Source organism: Haliotis asinina, chromosome 1 (assembly GCF_037392515.1).
Source record: "Haliotis asinina isolate JCU_RB_2024 chromosome 1, JCU_Hal_asi_v2, whole genome shotgun sequence".
Taxonomy (NCBI): domain Eukaryota; kingdom Metazoa; phylum Mollusca; class Gastropoda; order Lepetellida; family Haliotidae; genus Haliotis; species Haliotis asinina.
Window position 1 is genome coordinate 91,650,650 of NC_090280.1, and position 19,808 is coordinate 91,670,457.

Below are 19,808 nucleotides of genomic sequence, written 5' to 3' on the forward strand. Positions count from 1 at the left end.
CTTTATGTTGTGTTCTGGCCTAGGAGTTCTTTTCCTTGTTTCCTTATGCATCAGTCCTTTACGTTCTGTCCTGTCCTATGAGTTCTCATCCTTGTGTTGCTGTACATGAGTCCGTCCTGATGTGTGTCCCACAAGACCTTGTCCCTGCATCCTATACATCATTCATACACATTCTGCTCTGTTGTACCAAACCCAGTCCATGTGTCCCTGTACATCAGTCCTACATGTTCTGTTAAATGCTGAGTCCCCATCCATGTGTTCCCATGCATAAGGTCTGCTGTTTATTCCTCCAAGTCCGGTTCTGTCCTACCATACCCCGTCAGCTCAACCCTACATGTTCTTCTCTCTCCTACCAGACCCAGTTCCGGTGCTGGACCATGCACTGCAGATCCAGAAGAAGGCACAGCGGGCTCAGGACCTTGAACTGGAGAACAAGCAGTTACGGGAGACACTAGACGAGTACAATCATGAGTTTGCTGAAGTAAAAAACCAAGGTCAGTCAGATTAAATAATACCTATGTTACTTAAAAAATATTCACAGCACCATATTACTGGTCCAAGGATACCACAAGACAGGATGTATTTGCAAGGCTCTGTGGCATCTTGTTTACAGGCTTCAGTGAAGGGACAAAATGAAATATTGTCCACAAACTTCATTGCAATTTCACTTGATGTTTTGGCAGTTGTGTGTCTGTGCTGGACTATATTGAACATAAGTATGTGTTAAAGAATAAAGTTTTCAACGATCCTGGCACAAAGATAGCTTGAGGTGACACAGAAATATTGTTTGACAATATCTAGTGAGACTGCAATGAATCCGATGTCAGGTGAACACAATACATCCGTGAGAATAGGATAAAGAATAGGAACATTTTTCGATAATGTCATAACATGCCACCGGTTGATGTTCCACTCAATATGTATGGTGAAATAACAACAACACAATAATCTGTGATGTTTAAACCATGCTGACAGCTTTAATTTGTAGTGGCAATGACCAGTGACCACGTTGCGGTCAGATGAAGTAATAAGAGTGCTGACTCAGTTTGGATATAAATCATTTTGCAAGCCTTACTTTGATAAGTGACCCACTGCTGCATTTTTCACGCAAAAAACCCCAACACACACAAGCAATATTTTTTGTGTTTTGCAGGCATAGATTCTGATGTACTTAATTCTAAAAAGTACCTTAAAACAGCAACATGTAAGAAAACAATAAATTTTGAAATGATTCAGGATTGTAATAAACATTTCATGTGCAAATTATTTTGACTACATATATAATCATATTTCTGCATACAATTGTACAAAACCCGTCCCGTGAACAAATTCACGTGACAAACACTCTTTATTAACAAGTCATGTATATTTGATTTCAGTGATTCTTATTACAAAATGAATTCATGAAGGAATATGGTTCTATTATTAAGCATGCAAGTGAATCTATTACAGCTTTTGCAGTGTTAGAGTGTAACATGTACAACATGACTATGAAGAAGTATTAAGTACCTGAAGGATTGATATATACTCCAAACACAATTTACTTTTTGTCACTTTCTAGAATCCTGTCCTGTATCCCAACAATCACATTGTTGAATTATACTGACCAAAAGAAGTTAAAGAACACCCAGTTCTTTTGTATTGATACGCCTAACCTGTCCAGATGACCTATAGATATATGCACAGATTTGGTGCTCTTTATCTTCTCTGAGTAGTATGTTTAGCTTTGTATGAATATATCCAAGTAATCATAAGACATGATGGGTGTTGTTATTATTATTTCGCCTGCATCCACCACGTGTCAGTTGGGCTGATGTATTGCTGTGCCCAACCACCAACCAGATATCTGAAAAGATTTAAAACTGTCACTACTAATGGCATCCTTACATTCCTGGTGGAGACACAGTCATTTGTCTCCAGACCTGAATAACAACGACTTTTATGTGAATTGTGCACAGGTGATAGAAGTGGGCAGAGCTGTAGGATGGCTGTAGGAGGGCTGTAAGATCGCTGTCAGATCGCTGTAGTCAGTCTATAAAAGGACCAGACCTATGTATCAGGAACATGGTGTTATTTCTTATCTCATTTTTTGAATTATCTGAAATGTAGTTTTCCCTATACAAGATTTAATTGTATTTATATTCTTCTTCATTATTTGAATCCATACTTAGTGTATGCTATGAAGGATAATGGTCTCTTGAACTTGAGGAGAGATGGTATCCTCATTGTGATATCTTCCTTAAAACTGATCTCATAACTTACAGACTAGACATTTGATTGTAGATTATTGTTTTATTATGACCTCAAGTGAATAATTTTTACATTAGTGTGATGTAGCTATTGGGGATTCTGATCAAATTATGTTAAAATTATGGAGATGATTTCGTCGTGGTGATGATCTCTTGGCGGCATGTGACCTTTTGCCACGCATAGGTCACAATTAGTTGAAGTTGAGCTGAGTTGGCGATTGGTGACCATATTTGACAGGGCTTAGGTCAGTCCATACATTGAATCATATCCCTCTGGCAAGTGACTTTGATAGGAATATACATGCCTCTATTCACCCAATAGGAAATAGGTGGTGACTATCAGCAAACCAGCACCTCACATGCAGGTTGGGTTGTATACTCCCAAGGGAGTTGAGAACAAAAACGTCACTGATCACATGATAAGTAATCAGAAAACCATTAAATAGGCAAATAGAGCAGATATAGATTGGAAATATGCTATAGATAGTAGTAACAGCAATAACATTAATTTAGTGACGGAGAAGATCTTTGGCTATTGTTAAGGTCTCATGTGACTTTTGTTCTTGGAGGTGATACGGTTATTGCTGGTAGCTGGACATGATTTGGAATGATCTTGTCATATAATCCTGAGTAATCCCATCAGTAACCTATGTTTTAATGTATCCTTGAAGGAAGTGATGAGTCATTGGCGACACCCATGAGGCTTTTTGTAAGGCTTATTGTATTGGAGGTGTCAAAGGTAAACAATGTGATGATGTTGAGAGAACTTGGCGGACACGACTGTCTTATTGACATCGTGTAGTTTCCTGCATCTACAGAACAATAACATGCATTTGTTCATTTGAGCAAAAACATTTCCATGAGACCACTTCCCTATTGTACTACAGACTGATGTAGTGATTGGTACATGTGGGTCTCGGGGACTCGGAATTATTAGTTTTAAGGGTCCTTGCAGACAATATGATCAGTGAAGTAACAGTGTAGAGAACTTTGTTGTGATAATTTTGTTTGAGCCTTGAATGAATCATTAATCATGTGGGCTGGGTTGCAAAAATGATGCATGTGACTGCTCTGAATAAAAAAATCCACCAAATGCTAAGCGAAGTCATTGATAAGTTTTATGTAGAGGGAAAAATATATTTATCTGAGACCATTTTTTTCTGTGTCATGTAAAACCCTAGTTACAGTTATATTACTTGTGAGAATAATTGGATTGTTGACTTGGTTGACACTTTTACTTGTAAATTTCTTGGGCTTGGTGAGTGTGGTTTTAGTCTGCTTTTAGCAACATACAAGCAGTATGGACTCCATACATTGAACCTGTGTGGAGAATGAACTTGGGTCTTTAGCATGACAAGCAAATGATTTTTCCTCAAGGCTACCTACCACTCTCTTGGGTTTTGGAAAGATGGTGGGGTATCCTAATGGTTAGAGCGTCTGCTCACCAAGCTGGAGACCAGAGTTCAATTCCCCACATGGGTACAGTATTTAAAGTCCATTTCTGGCGTCCCCCACTATGATATTGCTGGAATATTGCTGAAAGTGTCCAAAAACATACACATTCACTCCCTTGGGTCACTTTGGTCCTCAAGCACTTTCTCTCCTGAGGCATTAGACTTTGATTGTTAGCCTTCCATCACCTCTTAAGCTGCTTAGACATGTATACTTCTAAGGGAGCTGATCGTGAAAGTGCACACTGATCCTTTTGTCATGGCTATAACAATGTAGCTCTCTGTTGAGCTAATGTCAATCAAGGACACAAAGTGGTCCAGAATCTGAACTATTAAACGGAGGAGAACAACCCTTTCACTGACCAATCAGTGATGCTGCACGGGTAATGTTATGCAATGTCATTGTGATGGATTGGTCCAGTCTCCAGGAAGAAATACACAGTAGGGACTGCATTGTCACAGAGGTAAAAATAGATACAACAGCCAGCATTGTTAAATGCCTTCACAAAAAGGTCTTAAATGTGGACAATATTTTTAAAGTATTGACATTAGATGGGATCCTCAAGATTTGAAGATAGGTGGTGTCATTGTGAAGTTGACATGACGGGGTTATTTATGGCTTTTATGTAGATATGTATGTCTTAACCATATTTAACATTGAATAATCAGCTGTAAGAGTTGATTTGAAATGCAGTAGTGCTGTGCAGAGGGTAGTGATGTGTTGAAGGGGAGGGTGCTGATCTGTTGCAGGGATGGGAGTGATGTATTAAGAGAGGGTTGTGATGTGTTGAGGGGGAGGGGAGCGGTGTGTTGAAGGGGGCAGTGCTGTGTTGATGGGGAGGGGAGCGGTGTGTTGAAGGGGGCAGTGCTCTATTGAAGGGGTGGTAGTGATGTATTAAGAGAAGGTTGTGATGTGTTGAAAGGAGGGAAGGGTAGTGATGTGTTTAGAGGTACGGGGTGGGGTAGTGATGTATTGATTGGAAGGGTAGTGATGTGTTAAGAGAGGGTAGTGATGTTTTGAGGGGGTGAGTAGTGGTGTGTCAAGAGAGGGCATTGATGTATTGAGCGGCAGCGATGTATTAAGGGAGGGTGTTGATATGTTGAGGGATAGTGATGTGTTAAGAGAGGGTTGTGATGTGTTTAGGGGTAGTGATGTGTTAAGAGCATGTAGTGATGTGTGTTGAGATGGTAGTAATGTGTTGAAATGGTAGTGATGTCTTGACAGGGGCCAGTATCGTGTTGAGAAGGACACTGATGTGTTAAGAGAAAGTGATGTTCAGAAAGGGGGTTATCAATGTGTCCTCCTCCTCCCCCTCCCCCACCCCTCAGGCTCATGTTCGCCTCCCCAAGCTATTGTGTTGTGGTGAAACAGCATCATGTCTGAGCGTATCAGGTTAGAGACTTGATTGTGAATTGATAATGTTTGGGATTTAATCGTCCTGAAAAGAAGCTATGTCTGTAGTGGTATTCCGCTGGTAGTTTGATTTCATTGTCCGTGTGTGGGTAGTCAGGCGTGAAATATTTAACCACAGTATGCAGGTCACTGTGGGATGGGGAGACGGCCAGAAAGAAGAAGCGCACTCAATTGAAAACTTTTAATTTGCTTTCTCAATGGGTGATGCAGACAGAGCGATATTTGTGATTTTGATGTAGTTGATTGTTACGAAGTGATGGTTGACACGATCTTGCCTGTGTTCTGTCGTGTGCTAGCCAGGTCAGACAAGGTAAACGAACTTTGGAAGATCAGTAGTGATCATTTCAACACTAAATGATACCCTATAAAGTAGGGGAACTTGAGACATCCACGAGTAACCTGACACTCCAGATTTCCTATAAAAAAATCGCAGTGTTAATATCGTTTTAAGGAAAAGGTTTTGCTTGAGGGGTTTTGCTTAGATAATGTTGGTGTTCAATGTAACATTGCATTGACTGTGACTGGAGACCTGTCTCAGGTAGGCTGAGCTTATGATGCAGGTGTTGTCTCGGTCGCTGCAGAGACTTTGTCACCCCTCCTGCCTCTCCCTCACCTTACGCAGGTAAGATGGTGCTCACCTCACTCACTCACTGTATATAACAGCAGGCTGCAAGTACAGGCCTAGAGGGTTACTGTTGTCTTTATGTTGGTTTGTTGTTGCCAGTCAGATAAAGTATTCTGAAGGTCACACCAGCTACTCTTTACAGTTATCATACAGGCATCTTGTTTGTAGTGATTGATTAGCTTCAATGTAAGGGTGGTTGAGCTATCCTAAAGGAGATATCCTAACTGTTGCTGAAAGTGTATTGTATGCAGATACTCCTTGTGCTCAGATAGTGTTATGCATCAGAGTGAACATATTCAACCTTGACTTAACCTGTTGAGCAGACAGGGAAGCTTCAGATTCTGCTGTATCAGTAGTCCCTGCACGTTCTACAAAGGCAAAGGCGATTCATTTTATCTATCTGACTTGTAATTTATTGAAAAGTTGGCAGCTTCAGCAGGATGTGGGTCACAGTGGCTGGAGTAAGACAATCAACCTTGTCATCCTTGTCAGTCCCAGATGCCTCTGGACTGGTGACAGAACAAATGGACTGATATAGTCCATTCTGTTCATTCTGATTGGTCTTGTGCTTAGCCAGGAACATATGTTCCCTCTCGCTTAGCCTGGAATAATGTTCCCTCCTTTTCAACCCAAGGACAAATGTTCCCTCCCTGTGCTCAGCCCAATTGTTATCCCCCCTCAACTCAAGGACAACTGTTCTTTCTGCTCCACACTGGAACAAAGGTTCTCTCTGCTCAACCCAGGGACAAGTGTTCTCTCCTTCTCAACCTAGGGTCAAAGGTTCTCTCTGCTCAACCCAGGGACAAGTGTTCTCTCCTTCTCAACCTAGGGTCAAAGGTTCTCGCTGCTAATCCCAAGGACAAGTGTTCTTGCCACTCAATTCCAAGACAAAATGTTCCCTACAACTAAACCAATGGGGAAAATGTTTGTGTATGAGCATCATGCTGATGTGTGTCCCACACAGGCACAATGCCACAACTCTGTTAAGTGTGACACACACTGTCAAGAGTCAAGACACACTTCATTTAAGCATTCTGTTAATTTCTACTGTTGATAAGTCACTACTATACCTAGGTATACCCCCAGCCCTTAGGTGATAACATTGCAGAAATACCCAATGGTCATACCATCAAACAATCTTTCACTGCACAGAAGTTAAGAAGGCAAACAGGTAGTATGGGAAGATATTGCTGTCTTAGTACTTAGGTGTGTTTGATGTCATCCAAGTAGACATATATAGACATGGCTATTACAGCAAGGTGCAGGCTGACGAATCAATGGTGGCTGCCATTGTGTATAGGTTCTGATTATAGCTGTATTGATCCTCTAATTGTTCTGATGGGAAATATCAGACAAGAAAATCTACTAATTGTATGATGTTTCAGTTTGATGTGAAATCAATGGACAAAGGAGCAGATGTGATATGATGTAGACAAAGGGTTGTTGTGTCTTCATCATGCATGGCATGTATCACCTGGTCGTACACTTGCTTGTTGGGTGTTAGACCTAACTGTTCACTTGCCTGTTGGGTGTTAGACCTAACTGTTCACTTGCCTGTTGGGTGTTAGACCTAACTGTTCACTTGCTTGTTGGGTGTTAGACCTAACTGTTCACTTGCCTGTTGGGTGTTAGACCTAACTGTTCACTTGCCTGTTGGGTGTTAGACCTAACTGTTCACTTGCTTGTTGGGTGTTAGACCTAACTGTTCACTTGCCTGTTGGGTGTTAGACCTAACTGTTCACTTGCTTGTTGGGTGTTAGACCTAACTGTTCACTTGCCTGTTGGGTGTTAGACCTAACTGTTCACTTGCCTGTTGGGTGTTAGACCTAACTGTTCACTTGCCTGTTGGGTGTTAGACCTAACTGTTCACTTGCCTGTTGGGTGTTAGACCTAACTGTTCACTTGACTGTTGGGTGTTAGACCTAATTGTTCACTTGCCTGTTGGGTGTTAGACCTAATTGTTCACTTCTCTGTTGGGTGTTAGACCTAATTGTTCACTTGCCTGTTGGGTGTTAGACCTAATTGTTCACTTGCTTGTTGGGTGTTAGACCTAACTGTTCACTTGCCTGTTGGGTGTTAGACCTAATTGTTCACTTGCTTGTTGGGTGTTAGACCTAACTGTTCACTTGCCTGTTGGGTGTTAGACCTAATTGTTCACTTGCTTGTTGGGTGTTAGACCTAACTGTTCACTTGCCTGTTGGGTGTTAGACCTAACTGTTCACTTGCCTGTTGGGTGTTAGACCTAACTGTTCACTTGCCTGTTGGGTGTTAGACCTAACTGTTCACTTGACTGTTGGGTGTTAGACCTAATTGTTCACTTCTCTGTTGGGTGTTAGACCTAATTGTTCACTTGACTGTTGGGTGTTAGACCTAATTGTTCACTTGACTGTTGGGTGTTAGACCTAACTGTTCACTTGCCTGTTGGGTGTTAGACCTAACTGTTCACTTGCCTGTTGGGTGTTAGACCTAACTGTTCACTTGCCTGTTGGGTGTTAGACCTAATTGTTCACTTGCCTGTTGGGTGTTAGACCTAATTGTTCACTTGCCTGTTGGGTGTTAGACCTAATTGTTCACTTGCCTGTTGGGTGTTAGACCTAATTGTTCACTTGCCTGTTGGGTGTTAGACCTAATTGTTCACTTGCCTGTTGGGTGTTAGACCTAATTGTTCACTTGCCTGTTGGGTGTTAGACCTAATTGTTCACTTGCCTGTTGGGTGTTAGACCTAATTGTTCACTTCTCTGTTGGGTGTTAGACCTAATTGTTCACTTGCCTGTTGGGTGTTAGACCTAATTGTTCACTTCTCTGTTGGGTGTTAGACCTAATTGTTCACTTGCCTGTTGGGTGTTAGACCTAATTGTTCACTTGCCTGTTGGGTGTTAGACCTAATTGTTCTCTTGACTGTTGGGTGTTAGACCTAATTGTTCACTTGACTGTTGGGTGTTAGACCTAATTGTTCACTTGCCTGTTGGGTGTTAGACCTAACTGTTCACTTGCCTGTTGGGTGTTAGACCTAATTGTTCACTTGCCTGTTGGGTGTTAGACCTAATTGTTCACTTGACTGTTGGGTGTTAGACCTAATTGTTCACTTGACTGTTGGGTGTTAGACCTAATTGTTCACTTGACTGTTGGGTGTTAGACCTAATTGTTCACTTGCCTGTTGGGTGTTAGACCTAATTGTTCACTTGCCTGTTGGGTGTTAGACCTATTTGTTCACTTGACTGTTGGGTGTTAGACCTAATTGTTCACTTCTCTGTTGGGTGTTAGACCTATTTGTTCACTTCTCTGTTGGGTGTTAGACCTATTTGTTCACTTGGCTGCTTGCTCTTTGGTGACTGACCTAATTGTTGGTTGTTTTAGACATAATTGTGCTCTTGTCTCATTCTGTAATTGCCAGTTGGCTGTTAGACCTCATTGTGCACTTGCCTTGTGGCTGTTAGACCTGATTGTGCACTTGCGCGTTTGCAGTCAGACCTGATTCTTCACTTGCCTTTTGGGTGTTAGACATGATTGCGTACTTGCCTGTTGGGTGTTAGACATAATTGTGCACTTGCCTGTTGAGTTGTTACACCTGATTGTGCACTTGCCTGGTGGCTTTTAGACCTGATTGTGCATTTGTCTGGTGGCTTTTAGACCTGATTGTGAACTTGCAAAAGTCATGCATTAGTGTTCCTTGTGACTAAACGTAAGGGAATATTCTTATGTAATTTTTGCATAGTAACATAAACGTGGCATTGTGCCATTACTTATTTATATATTGATCTATTGGTGTGTAATTTCATAGGTCATAAAATGTGGATGCTTGTTCAAGTCCTTGTCACAACGATCAGACAGTGTGCAGCTTTTGTGATCTGTCTAATTTATTGATATGTATACTTCATGTGAATGTGCTTTTATACAGCAGGGTTTAAGATTATCCCTGCCCTGGCTGGAGCATATTACCCCCATCTTAGAGGAGATTACCCTACCCTAGTGGAGATTGAAGAGTAGTCCCATCTTGATAGAGACTACCCCTAAAGTTTGATAGAGATTACCTTTGCCCTAGTGGAGATTGAAGAGTACTCCCATCTTGATAGAGACTACCCCTAACGTTTGATAGAGATTACCTTTGCCCTAGTGGAAATTGAAGAGTACTCCCATCTTGATAGAGACTACCCTAACGTTTGATAGAGATTGCCTTTGCCCTAGTGGAGATTGCTTCTACCTAAGTGGAAGTTGCACTATCCTGGTTGAAATCTACCTTTGGTGGTGGAGACAATGTCTACCCTGGTGGAGATTGCTTCTACCCAAGCGGAAGTTGCACTATCCTGGTTGAAATCTACCTTTGGTGGTGGAGACAACATCTACCCTGGTGGAGATTGCTTCTACCCAAGTGGAAGTTGCACTATCCTGGTTGAAATCTACCTTTGGTGGTGGAGACAACATCTACCCTGGTGGAGATTGCTTCTACCCAAGTGGAAGTTGCACTATCCTGGTTGAAATCTACCTTTGGTGGTGGAGACAACATCTACCCTGGTGGAGATTGCTTCTACCCAAGTGGAAGTTGCACTATCCTGGTTGAAATCTACCTTTGGTGGTGGAGACAACATCTACCCTGGTGGAGATTGCTTCTACCCAGGTGGAAGTTGCACTATCCTGGTTGAAATCTACCTTTGGTGTTGGAGACAACATCTACCCTGGTGGAGATTGCTTCTACCCAAGTGGAAGTTGCACTATCCTGGTTGAAATCTACCTTTGGTGGTGGAGACATCTACCCTGGTGGAGATTGCTTCTACCCAAGTGGAAGTTGCACTATCCTGGTTGAAATCTACCTTTGGTGGTGGAGACAACATCTACCCTGGTGGAGATTGCTTCTACCCAAGTGGAAGTTGCACTATCCTGGTTGAAATCTACCTTTGGTGGTGGAGACATCATCTACCCTGGTGGAGATTACCCAACCTTAGTGTGAGATTACACCTCCCCCAGAGTATTACCCCCAAACTTGTGGAGATTAGCCCTACCCTAGTGATAGAAATTACTCCTTCCCGGAGATTACTCTGCCCTGATGGAGATTACCCCCAAACTATGGCATATGTTCACTAAAAGTTCGCGTAAATTTTATTTCAGACAATAATTAGGTAGCTCTCTTGACAAATTCCCAGCAAGCCCCTGGTTATGGGGCCTTGTCATAAAACTGAATAATGGAAAAAAGCCTACCTTGTAAGAAGGTTCAGGTATGCCTGTGGTCTCTATCACTATCACAACAGTTGGCAATAAGAGAAAATCCTTCAGTATGTACTAGTTGCATGAATATGTGCGCTTTATAAATATCCTATAATAAATATTAGCTAAATCATTCAATTAAGTCACTCTCTATAAAGATTTAAGTTTAGAATTGGTCCTCAACCCATTGTCATTTGAGGCAACTAGTAGGTTTGGATGGCCAGGTTCAGTTGATGCAAGTGCTCATGATGTCAGTCACTGGTTTGTCTGACCCAGACCAGCATCACTTCAGACATCTGTACATATTGTGATGTATTTCCAATACTGTGCCACAGTGGTTTTGACAAAAGTGGCAAATGTGAGCTCTTGTGCCTCACTCTACACACACTTCACACACACAATACCCCCCACCCACACAGTCCTCCTATCTTGTTACTGAAGCTCTATTGGTGGTGTCAAGAAAACCAAGTTCATGCTTATTAAGATAATGATAATGTCAGTGATTTCAGTCAACACAATGGTTACAGACTATGAGAGCTTTGTTAGTTGTAAGGAGAGCCATATATAGTATATGTTTCATCAAAAGGTTTGGTGAACTGATATAGGTATTACTGAGTGTTAGGAGAAATGCGTGAGGTGTTTTACCATTGTTCTGCATTGAGGTTCAGAATGAAGGTCACGCTGACCTTGCATTGATGTTAAAAGTCATACATTCAGATATCCGTAGAGTGTCAGTCATAGTTTTATTATTATCTTGTTGGGTTTGACCCAAAGTAAAATTATGACAGGCTGTTTTCTCCTGAATTAAGTTTTACACTTGCAAGAATTGAAATTTGGTCTTGAAGCAGATGTCTACTTTTCTTTGTGACTAGAGTGATAAAATGATCTGTGGCCATGTGTAACTGACTATAACCTCCCCAATAGATGCAACTGCTGATCTGTCTACCTGTGCTCAGACCAGACCCTCTCCATTACGTATAGCTGCAGTATTAATAGATCTCTACCTGTGCCATTACTAAGCCGTCATCAGTAGATTCAGCTGCAAATGGGTCTACCTGTGTGGTGATTAGACCTAGAGCTGCAAATATATCCACCTGTACTGTGACCATACCCTCCCCTATTTAGTCTGCTGCTGATACTTCTACCTGAGCCATTACTAGACCCTCCCCTATAGATACAAGTGCAGAGGTGTCTACAATTTTTTCAGCTGTAGATATGCCAACCTGTGCCATGACTAGACCCTTCATAGTAAAATCAGCTATAGACATGTCTACTTGTGCCATTACAAGACCCTTCCCAATAGATTCAGCAACCTACGTGTCTACACTTTAGTCAGCTGCTGGTGTGTCCACCTGTGGCATTACAAGACACTCCCCAATAGATTTGCCTGAAGACATGACTACCTGAACGTTTGGCTGTGCACCTAACTTACGTGGAGAAGAAGCAAGCCCAGGCTTACATTATGACCAGCACAGTATTTGTCAGCATCATCACTGCGACACCACTTTCTAACTTTATCAGCAATTCATTGTTTAATTGCCGGGTTGTCATCGCATCTTGATCGCTCATTTTTACGCTGATTAGCTGCTAAAGTATGCGTGAGGCAACATAGCCATTGAACCAGGAACAGAGCTCAGTGTATTAGCTTTTCTTTCTGCAGTGGAGCCGGATCACATTATCACCCACCAAGCCAGACTCCAGTTGCTATTACAGGAGACCCAAGTTTAAATTTGTTGATCACTGTAGCTATTTATCAATGGTAACATTTGATCGTGGTTAGAGTGGCGTCTGGAGATGCGAGCATGTTGGAGTGTCCTCCCATCTCTCCATCCCAACGCTGTCAACCAAGCTCGGGACATCAGCAGGCTTTGACCTCTCTTCGGGGAAACCAACACACCCAAAAGCAAATATTTTCCCTTTGATTGCTGTGGGCAATTTGGCTTTCAGGTGATTTTGAATTGTCAAACATTGCAGATATCAGCGCCTGTTCGGAATTATCACATAAAGGTTAGAGTGGAGGGTCTAGACTGGGGAGGGAGGATGTCGTGGAATAACTTGAGAGAGAAGAAATTGTTGATGCTGCTAGAGGCATGTTCATTAATCACCTCCACTGTTACACCAAGTTTCTCATGTTGTAGTTAAATCATTGGACCCATTACACCAAAGGACTTTGGTCCATGCTTTCCTAAACCTTAACTGTTGAACTTTTGATAGGGATGATAAAATGTGTTATTCTAGTAAAAATGTACTTGACCTGTTGTAAGTTTTGTATGTTATCAAAGGAAGATAAAACCAACCCCAGTGGAGATGTATCAAGACAGTATTGATATATGTGACAAAATTGATCAGGTGTTGCTCATACAGCATTGCATTGTGCATTCCACATGGTACTGTAGTACCTGGAGGGATACTGATGGGGGAATAGATGGGTGGCAAGGTGATAAGATGGGGATGGGGTGGATGTGGATGACTAAATTAGGGTGAAGGGGATGAATGATGGGTTGTTGGGTGGATGAGGGGTAGGGTGAATGGATACAGGGTTGTGGGGTGAATCGATAGATTGGGGTGGATGCATAATGGTGTTGTGGGGGTAGCAGGGTGAATGAATTGGGGTGTGGGATGAATGGATGAGTTGGGGGAGAGGGGGTTGGGTGTGTGATTGGAACTGAGGTGGGATACATGATAACAGAGAGGGTGAATGGATGGTGGTGGTGGTGGGGGTGAATAAATTAGGATGAAGGGGGTGAGTGATTGGTTGTTGGATAGATGAGGGTTAGGGTGAATGGACACAGGGTTCTGGAGTGAATAGATGGGGGGGAGCGAGGGAGGGGTTATGCATGATGGTAGAGCAGGAGGGAGGGGGTGTGAATGAATTGGGGTGGGACAGTGGAGGGGATGGATGGAACTGAGGTAGGATGAATAAGAGAGTATGTGAATGTATCGGGTGGCGTTTGGAGAGAGACTGATAGGATCATTGGGAGAGGTGGCATGAATGATTAGGGAGTTGTAGGGTTAGGGTTGGGGGAATGTTGATGTAATTTTGATAAGACTATTTTTCATTTGAAAGAATCATCAGGCTGGGTCCAGACGCAGTTTTATTATTGCCTCCATGAATCTTCAAGCATCAAGGGAACAGCTGGTTTGGGAGGCTTTTAGTGTGGATATTTCACAGCAGAAAATCGATCCATTAATATATTGAAATTCAGGGAGAATAAAAAAGTAAGATTATCGGAAAAGATTGTAGTGCATGGCTAACCAGTAAAGTAAAATTCTGTTGAAATCATTTGAATAAAAAATCGATCACAGTAGTATTTTTTGTTTTTGTTTGCATTCATTTTCAAGAGATTACATGTACTTTCTAATGTAAGCTGGATTCATCAGCATGTTGTCATAAGAAGGGTTGCTATACGTACCCGTACATACCCAGTTATGGACTGGTGGTTGGATGGATACATAGTGAAGGAAGATTGGATCCTGTAGGAATTGATACTTGGTAGTGGGATAATAACCCCAATGCTGGCTGTTTATTGTTTAACACTGTTTATACCACCAGTGTGGTGAGTGCATTATGGTAAACTGTATTAATAGAACTGAAGACAAAATACTGAGGTTCTACTAATATTGAGGTATACAGTTTCACCCCGTGTAATAGGAGGTGGTCAAATGGATGCCCAGTAATGCAAAGTCAGATCCACATTGGTAAGTTGATGGATACCCGATAGGAGGTCAAGTACCTTTGTGTATATCTGGATGTGACACATTATCACGTCATGATGTTACAGTTATGGAATGCGCTGGAGATGTGATACACTTGAAACATAATGAGGTCTCTTGATCAGAAGCCTGTATAGGGCCAGACCATTGTTCTGAAGCACAAAAGCTCAGTGTCTGAGATGAAACAGCATCTGCAGAAAGAACTGTTTCTTTGATCCATCTGGAGCAACATGTTGGATTTTGATAAGGGTTTGATTATAGGAGCTGGGTATATTGACCATGAGGTGTGTTTGTTCCTCATCATCACAATCTATAGCGTGTATGGCACATCTGCTGGTGTCGATATTCAATATGTTTGTTATACAATATACGATACAAGGCCAGCTGGCAGGCTGGGCTTAGACTCTGGAGCATCATGGCCGACGATTGAAAAATAATCAATGACATGTTACAGTGTTGTACATAACTGGTGACTGTACAGTTCCGCATGTGTGTTGAGTGCTGGGTAATCTGACAGCAAGTAGTGGAACGCAAGACACCAAAACATATTGAGTGAGTCATGCTTATTTGCAAATAATTTCACAACAAATAATAGTTTTGTATATCTGGTTCTTGACATTCCTTCCCCAGTGCTGATTTGGGATGGAGATTGTAGCTGTGACCCAGGGGATAAAGACCAAGTGGGGTTGGGCTGATTGACCCAGGGGATAGAGACTAGAGGGCTAGGCTGACTGGCACTGGGGATAGGGCCGGTAGCTCTTACCCTGGGGATAGAGGCCAGGGGCTGGGCTGCCTGGCACTAGGAATTTCCTGGGGTGGGTGCTGACCTATTTTGGCAGTGGGGATATACCAGGGGAGCTGGGCTATAGGGATATACCTGGTGAGCTGGGCTGTTTGACACTGGGGATATACCTGGGGGCCTGGGCTGTCTGGCACTGGTTACTGGTGTTGTAGGTCTCCTCTGGGGATAAAAACTGATGAGCTGGGGGTACAGTCTATAGATAGTGAACACCAAGACTAGGGCAAAGGTTAGAGACTGTAGAGCTGGGGGTACAATCTAGAGCGGGAACACAAAGACTGTAAGGCAAGGGATAGAGACTGTACAGTGGGAGCTTGAGATTAGATGGAGGGAATAGAGACTGTCAGGCTTGGGCTGCCTGATCCTGGGATAGGATTGTTGGACTGAGGTAGAATTTATAGAACTTGGGAGAGATACTCCAGGGGTGGGGTAGGGATGCCTGACACTTGATGCACTGAATGAATGCTGTTACCACTTGGCAACCCATTCAACCAAACCATTCTGTAAATACTGAAGCCATCAGTAATGACAATGAATGTGGCATTTCAATAAAGGGACCCCATAACTGAGTGCCCCTGGCTTATTAATATATGGAATACGGTAGGTCTGCTTTGAGTTCAACAATCACTGATGTCCTACTTCATTTACAGTGACAAAATAAAACAGTAGTGGATATCTATTGATAGCCATTCAGCTGAAGGAGCGTTACTGTTGGCCGCATCCAAATAGACACAAAGATTTATTTGTACGATGCTTTGAACATTTAATAGTGTTGATGAATAGCTCCCCTGTTAGGAGTGCGGGGATCGTAATGTTGGCTACTTCACTGCAGATGAAGAAAACAGCAGCCACCTCACATCACTGCTGTTCAGTGGTGCGTGCCGTGTCGTATGCAAGCTCCCTGATTACGGGTATGACACCCGCTCGAGCGTGGTGCATAGAGCGAGCGCTGACAATAAGGTGAGCAAGCGGCACATAGGTAATTGCCGGCATGCCTGAGCTGATCAGTCGCTGCAACAGGCTTTGTCTGTGCCGCTGTAGACTTAAACACAGTTTGCTTATTGTCAGAATAAATTGAATCTTTCATGTCCTGTTTGAATAATCCACGAGAAATGATCATCTATAGCTGGGAAATGATGTACTGTTGAGACAGAGGGAGGCTCTACAGGGGTGGGTATCTGTCTGGGCTGAACATCTTCAGGATTAGTATTCTCTATCTTTCATCATTGCATTATGTGCAAGTATGCTTGTCAGTCTTGACTTGTTGAAGAAAGTTATTTCATATAAGACTTTGCCTGACATCTGATTAGCAGTGAAATATTGTTTAGCATGCAGAAGGGCAAGTGTTCTTATGGGTTTTTAGTAGTTAGTATTAGAGGTGTTGATCCTGTTTGAGAAAAGTACTTTTTTGAAAACTGGTTTGTTTAAGGGTGTGTAGGTAGTAGCGTGTGTGGTAACTCCAAGCTGCTGTGTTTAAATGTATGCACTTTTTGGAAACTGTTTTGTTTACAGTTGTGTAGGTAGTAGCATGTGGTGTAAAACTCCGAGTTGCTGGGTTGAATGTATGTCATGTACTCTGCCTAGCCCGCTTACTGATCATATTGATATAGGTAGATCAGTGTACCTGAGATGAAGTGGAGAGCCGTATATGGTGTGTTTGACAGTGGATGTGGGTGCGGGTAGCGACAGTGCTGACACAGAGCGGGGGTAGGGGAGTGGGGGGTCGCGATGTGCTGGTATTGATACGCTTGCTGTTGGGGATGTTCCTGTATTCTAAACAGGCTGCTGAACCAATTATAATCACTGGGACAAACACACAGTGAAAGGCTGAAATCTTCTCCATGCTTAGCCAGGTCCATTCAGTGTACAAGGTGTTTGAACAATCCTGAGAATGTGATCAGCTCGGTGAAGTAGACATAGTCTACTGTGAGGGTCTGCACGGGTGGGTGGTCACCAAACAGTGGCATAGTCTAATGTAAGGGCCCTCACTGATGGGTGATCTTCAAAACTGTTGCCTCATCTTCTGTGAGGGTCTACAATGGTGGTACTTACCAAACCAGTGGCATGGTGTGCTATGAGGGTCTGTACAGGTGGATCGTCCCCCCAAACTACTGCATGTTCTACTTTAAGGGGTCTGCATGGGTGGATGGTCACCAACACTGCATATTCTACTGTGAGGGTCTGTACAGGTGGATGGTCACCACTATAACAGTTTCATGAAATACATTTAGAGTTTGCACAGATGGGTGGTCACCACCACTGTTACATACTCTACTGAGAGGGTTGGCATGGGTGGATGGTTACGCAAACTGTTGCATATTTTATTGTGAGGGTCTGTACTGGTGGGTGGCAGGTCCAATGGATGCAACTCGTCACAGTGGAGTGCCTTTCATGACGTAGCCATCTTAGGTTTCTGTTCACCCTCCATCATTTAAGACTGTTCCCCCACAACAAGCTAACATGATATGATATAATTGTTGCTTATAGCTGCTTTACTCCCAACTCACTTACTCACTCACTCTGTTGCAGAAGTGACAATCAAGCAGCTGAAGGAACGTTTGAAGGATCATGAAGAGAGACTGGAGTCCACAGCTGAAGTAAGTAACTCGAGTGTTAGTAATTGAACTGTTGCCTTGTCACATTGATGACTCAGGTTTGATTCCCCATATGGGCACAATGTGCAAAGCCCATTTCTGGTGTCCCACTGCCATGATTTGCTGGAATACTGTGAAAAGCATAAACTTAAACTCCCTCACTCACTTTGAAAGAGTTGTCTGTACTCTTGAGACACAACCAACTGTCCCACCATGGTATAGAAACTGGCAAGTTGTAGATTACAATATCGATGTCATCAGGCATAAAGGTTGCTGAATATTAACAAAATAGAAAAGGATTTTATTTATAACTGGGTTATTTTTTTTAACAGTCAAGTATTGTGGACAGGCAGAAACATTCACTGAATTTGCCAAGATATAAATTTGAATATTCAATATGTCAATTTATGCTGTTATTAAGATCCCTTTTGGTGGCAGGTCTGGTTGTGGCTTTGGCTGGGTTACATTCTCCATATTTGTAACAAGGATGAGTTAGTTATAGCCCATGTCTGGTGTACATGCACAGGGTTGAAATGCTGAACTATTGATACACTGTACCTATTCCAACAGTTGGCAATAGCACTATGCATTGGCAGCCATTATCATCAAACACCATTATCAGGCTGAAATGCTATCTTCGGCAAGTCCTTATCAAGTCCATATGTTAAAAGGTAAATGTTTCCTACATCACATGATTCAAGCAACATGAAAGCAAATCTCAAGGACCCATATGAATCCCCTTATCACTTGTATGCATGAGTGGATCAGAAATCAAAGCATTGAAATACAGTCATTCATTTTTATGCATCGATAATAATAATTCAGTGTTGCTTATCTTCTGATATGTATTCACTGATTCAGTATTAAGCATGTAAGGTGTAAACCAAAGATTCAGTTTCATAAATAGATAGACAATATATCAGTATGACAAAGATTCTGTTCCATTCATGGATAAACAATAAATCAGTATGACAAGGACTCCATACCATGCATGGATAGACAATAAATCAGTATGACAAGGATTCCGTACCATGCATGGATAGACAGTAAATCAGTATGACAAGGATTCAGTACCATGCATGGATAGACAATAAATCAGTATGACAAGGATTCTGTACCATGCATGGATGGACAAAGATTCAGTATGACAAAGATTCAGTACCATGCATGGATAGACAATAAATCAGTATGACAAGGATTCAGTACCATGCATGGATAGACAATAAATCAGTATGACAAGGATTCAGAACCATGCATGGATAGACAATAAATCAGTATGACAAAGATTCAGTACCATGCATGTAAAGACAATAAATCAGTGTGACAAGGACTCTGTACCATGCATGTAAAGACAATAAATCAGTATGACAAGGATTAAGAACCAGGTATGGATTGACAATAAATCAGTATGATGAGGATTCTGAACCAGGTATGGACAGACAATAAATCAACATTGACAAGAATTCAGTTCTATGCTTGGATTAATAAGTACCATGCAGAGAAAAATGGCAAATGAGAATGACAATGATTATTAATTCTATGTAATGAAATTCTAATGTGTGACCATCCCATAGATGGCATGTTACGTCACCGTCACATTTGCTGGATATTGCCTGCATAATCAAAACTAGTAACAGTACAAGATGGAACAAGTTCTTGTAAACATTGTTGAAGATGATGGTGACTGTGTTGTAAAGGCTGCAGCAGTGAGCAGGTGTCTCCAGCTCTCAGCATTGTCTCCCCAGAAGTGTGCTTAGCTGACT

The 19,808-nt window shown here is 42.1% G+C and overlaps 1 protein-coding gene across 3 annotated transcripts in view; it reads left to right on the plus strand.

The window, feature by feature from the left end:
• The window catches only part of LOC137255270 (homeobox protein cut-like 1), a 93,309-nt gene that overhangs the window by 27,759 nt on the left and 45,742 nt on the right, over nt 1-19,808 (plus strand). For all 3 annotated transcript variants that reach the window (XM_067792723.1, XM_067792738.1, XM_067792730.1), the window contains exons 4-5: nt 357-494; nt 17,981-18,048. In XM_067792723.1, coding sequence (XP_067648824.1) covers nt 357-494; nt 17,981-18,048 — 206 coding nt within the window. The remainder of the gene's footprint in view (nt 1-356; nt 495-17,980; nt 18,049-19,808) is intronic.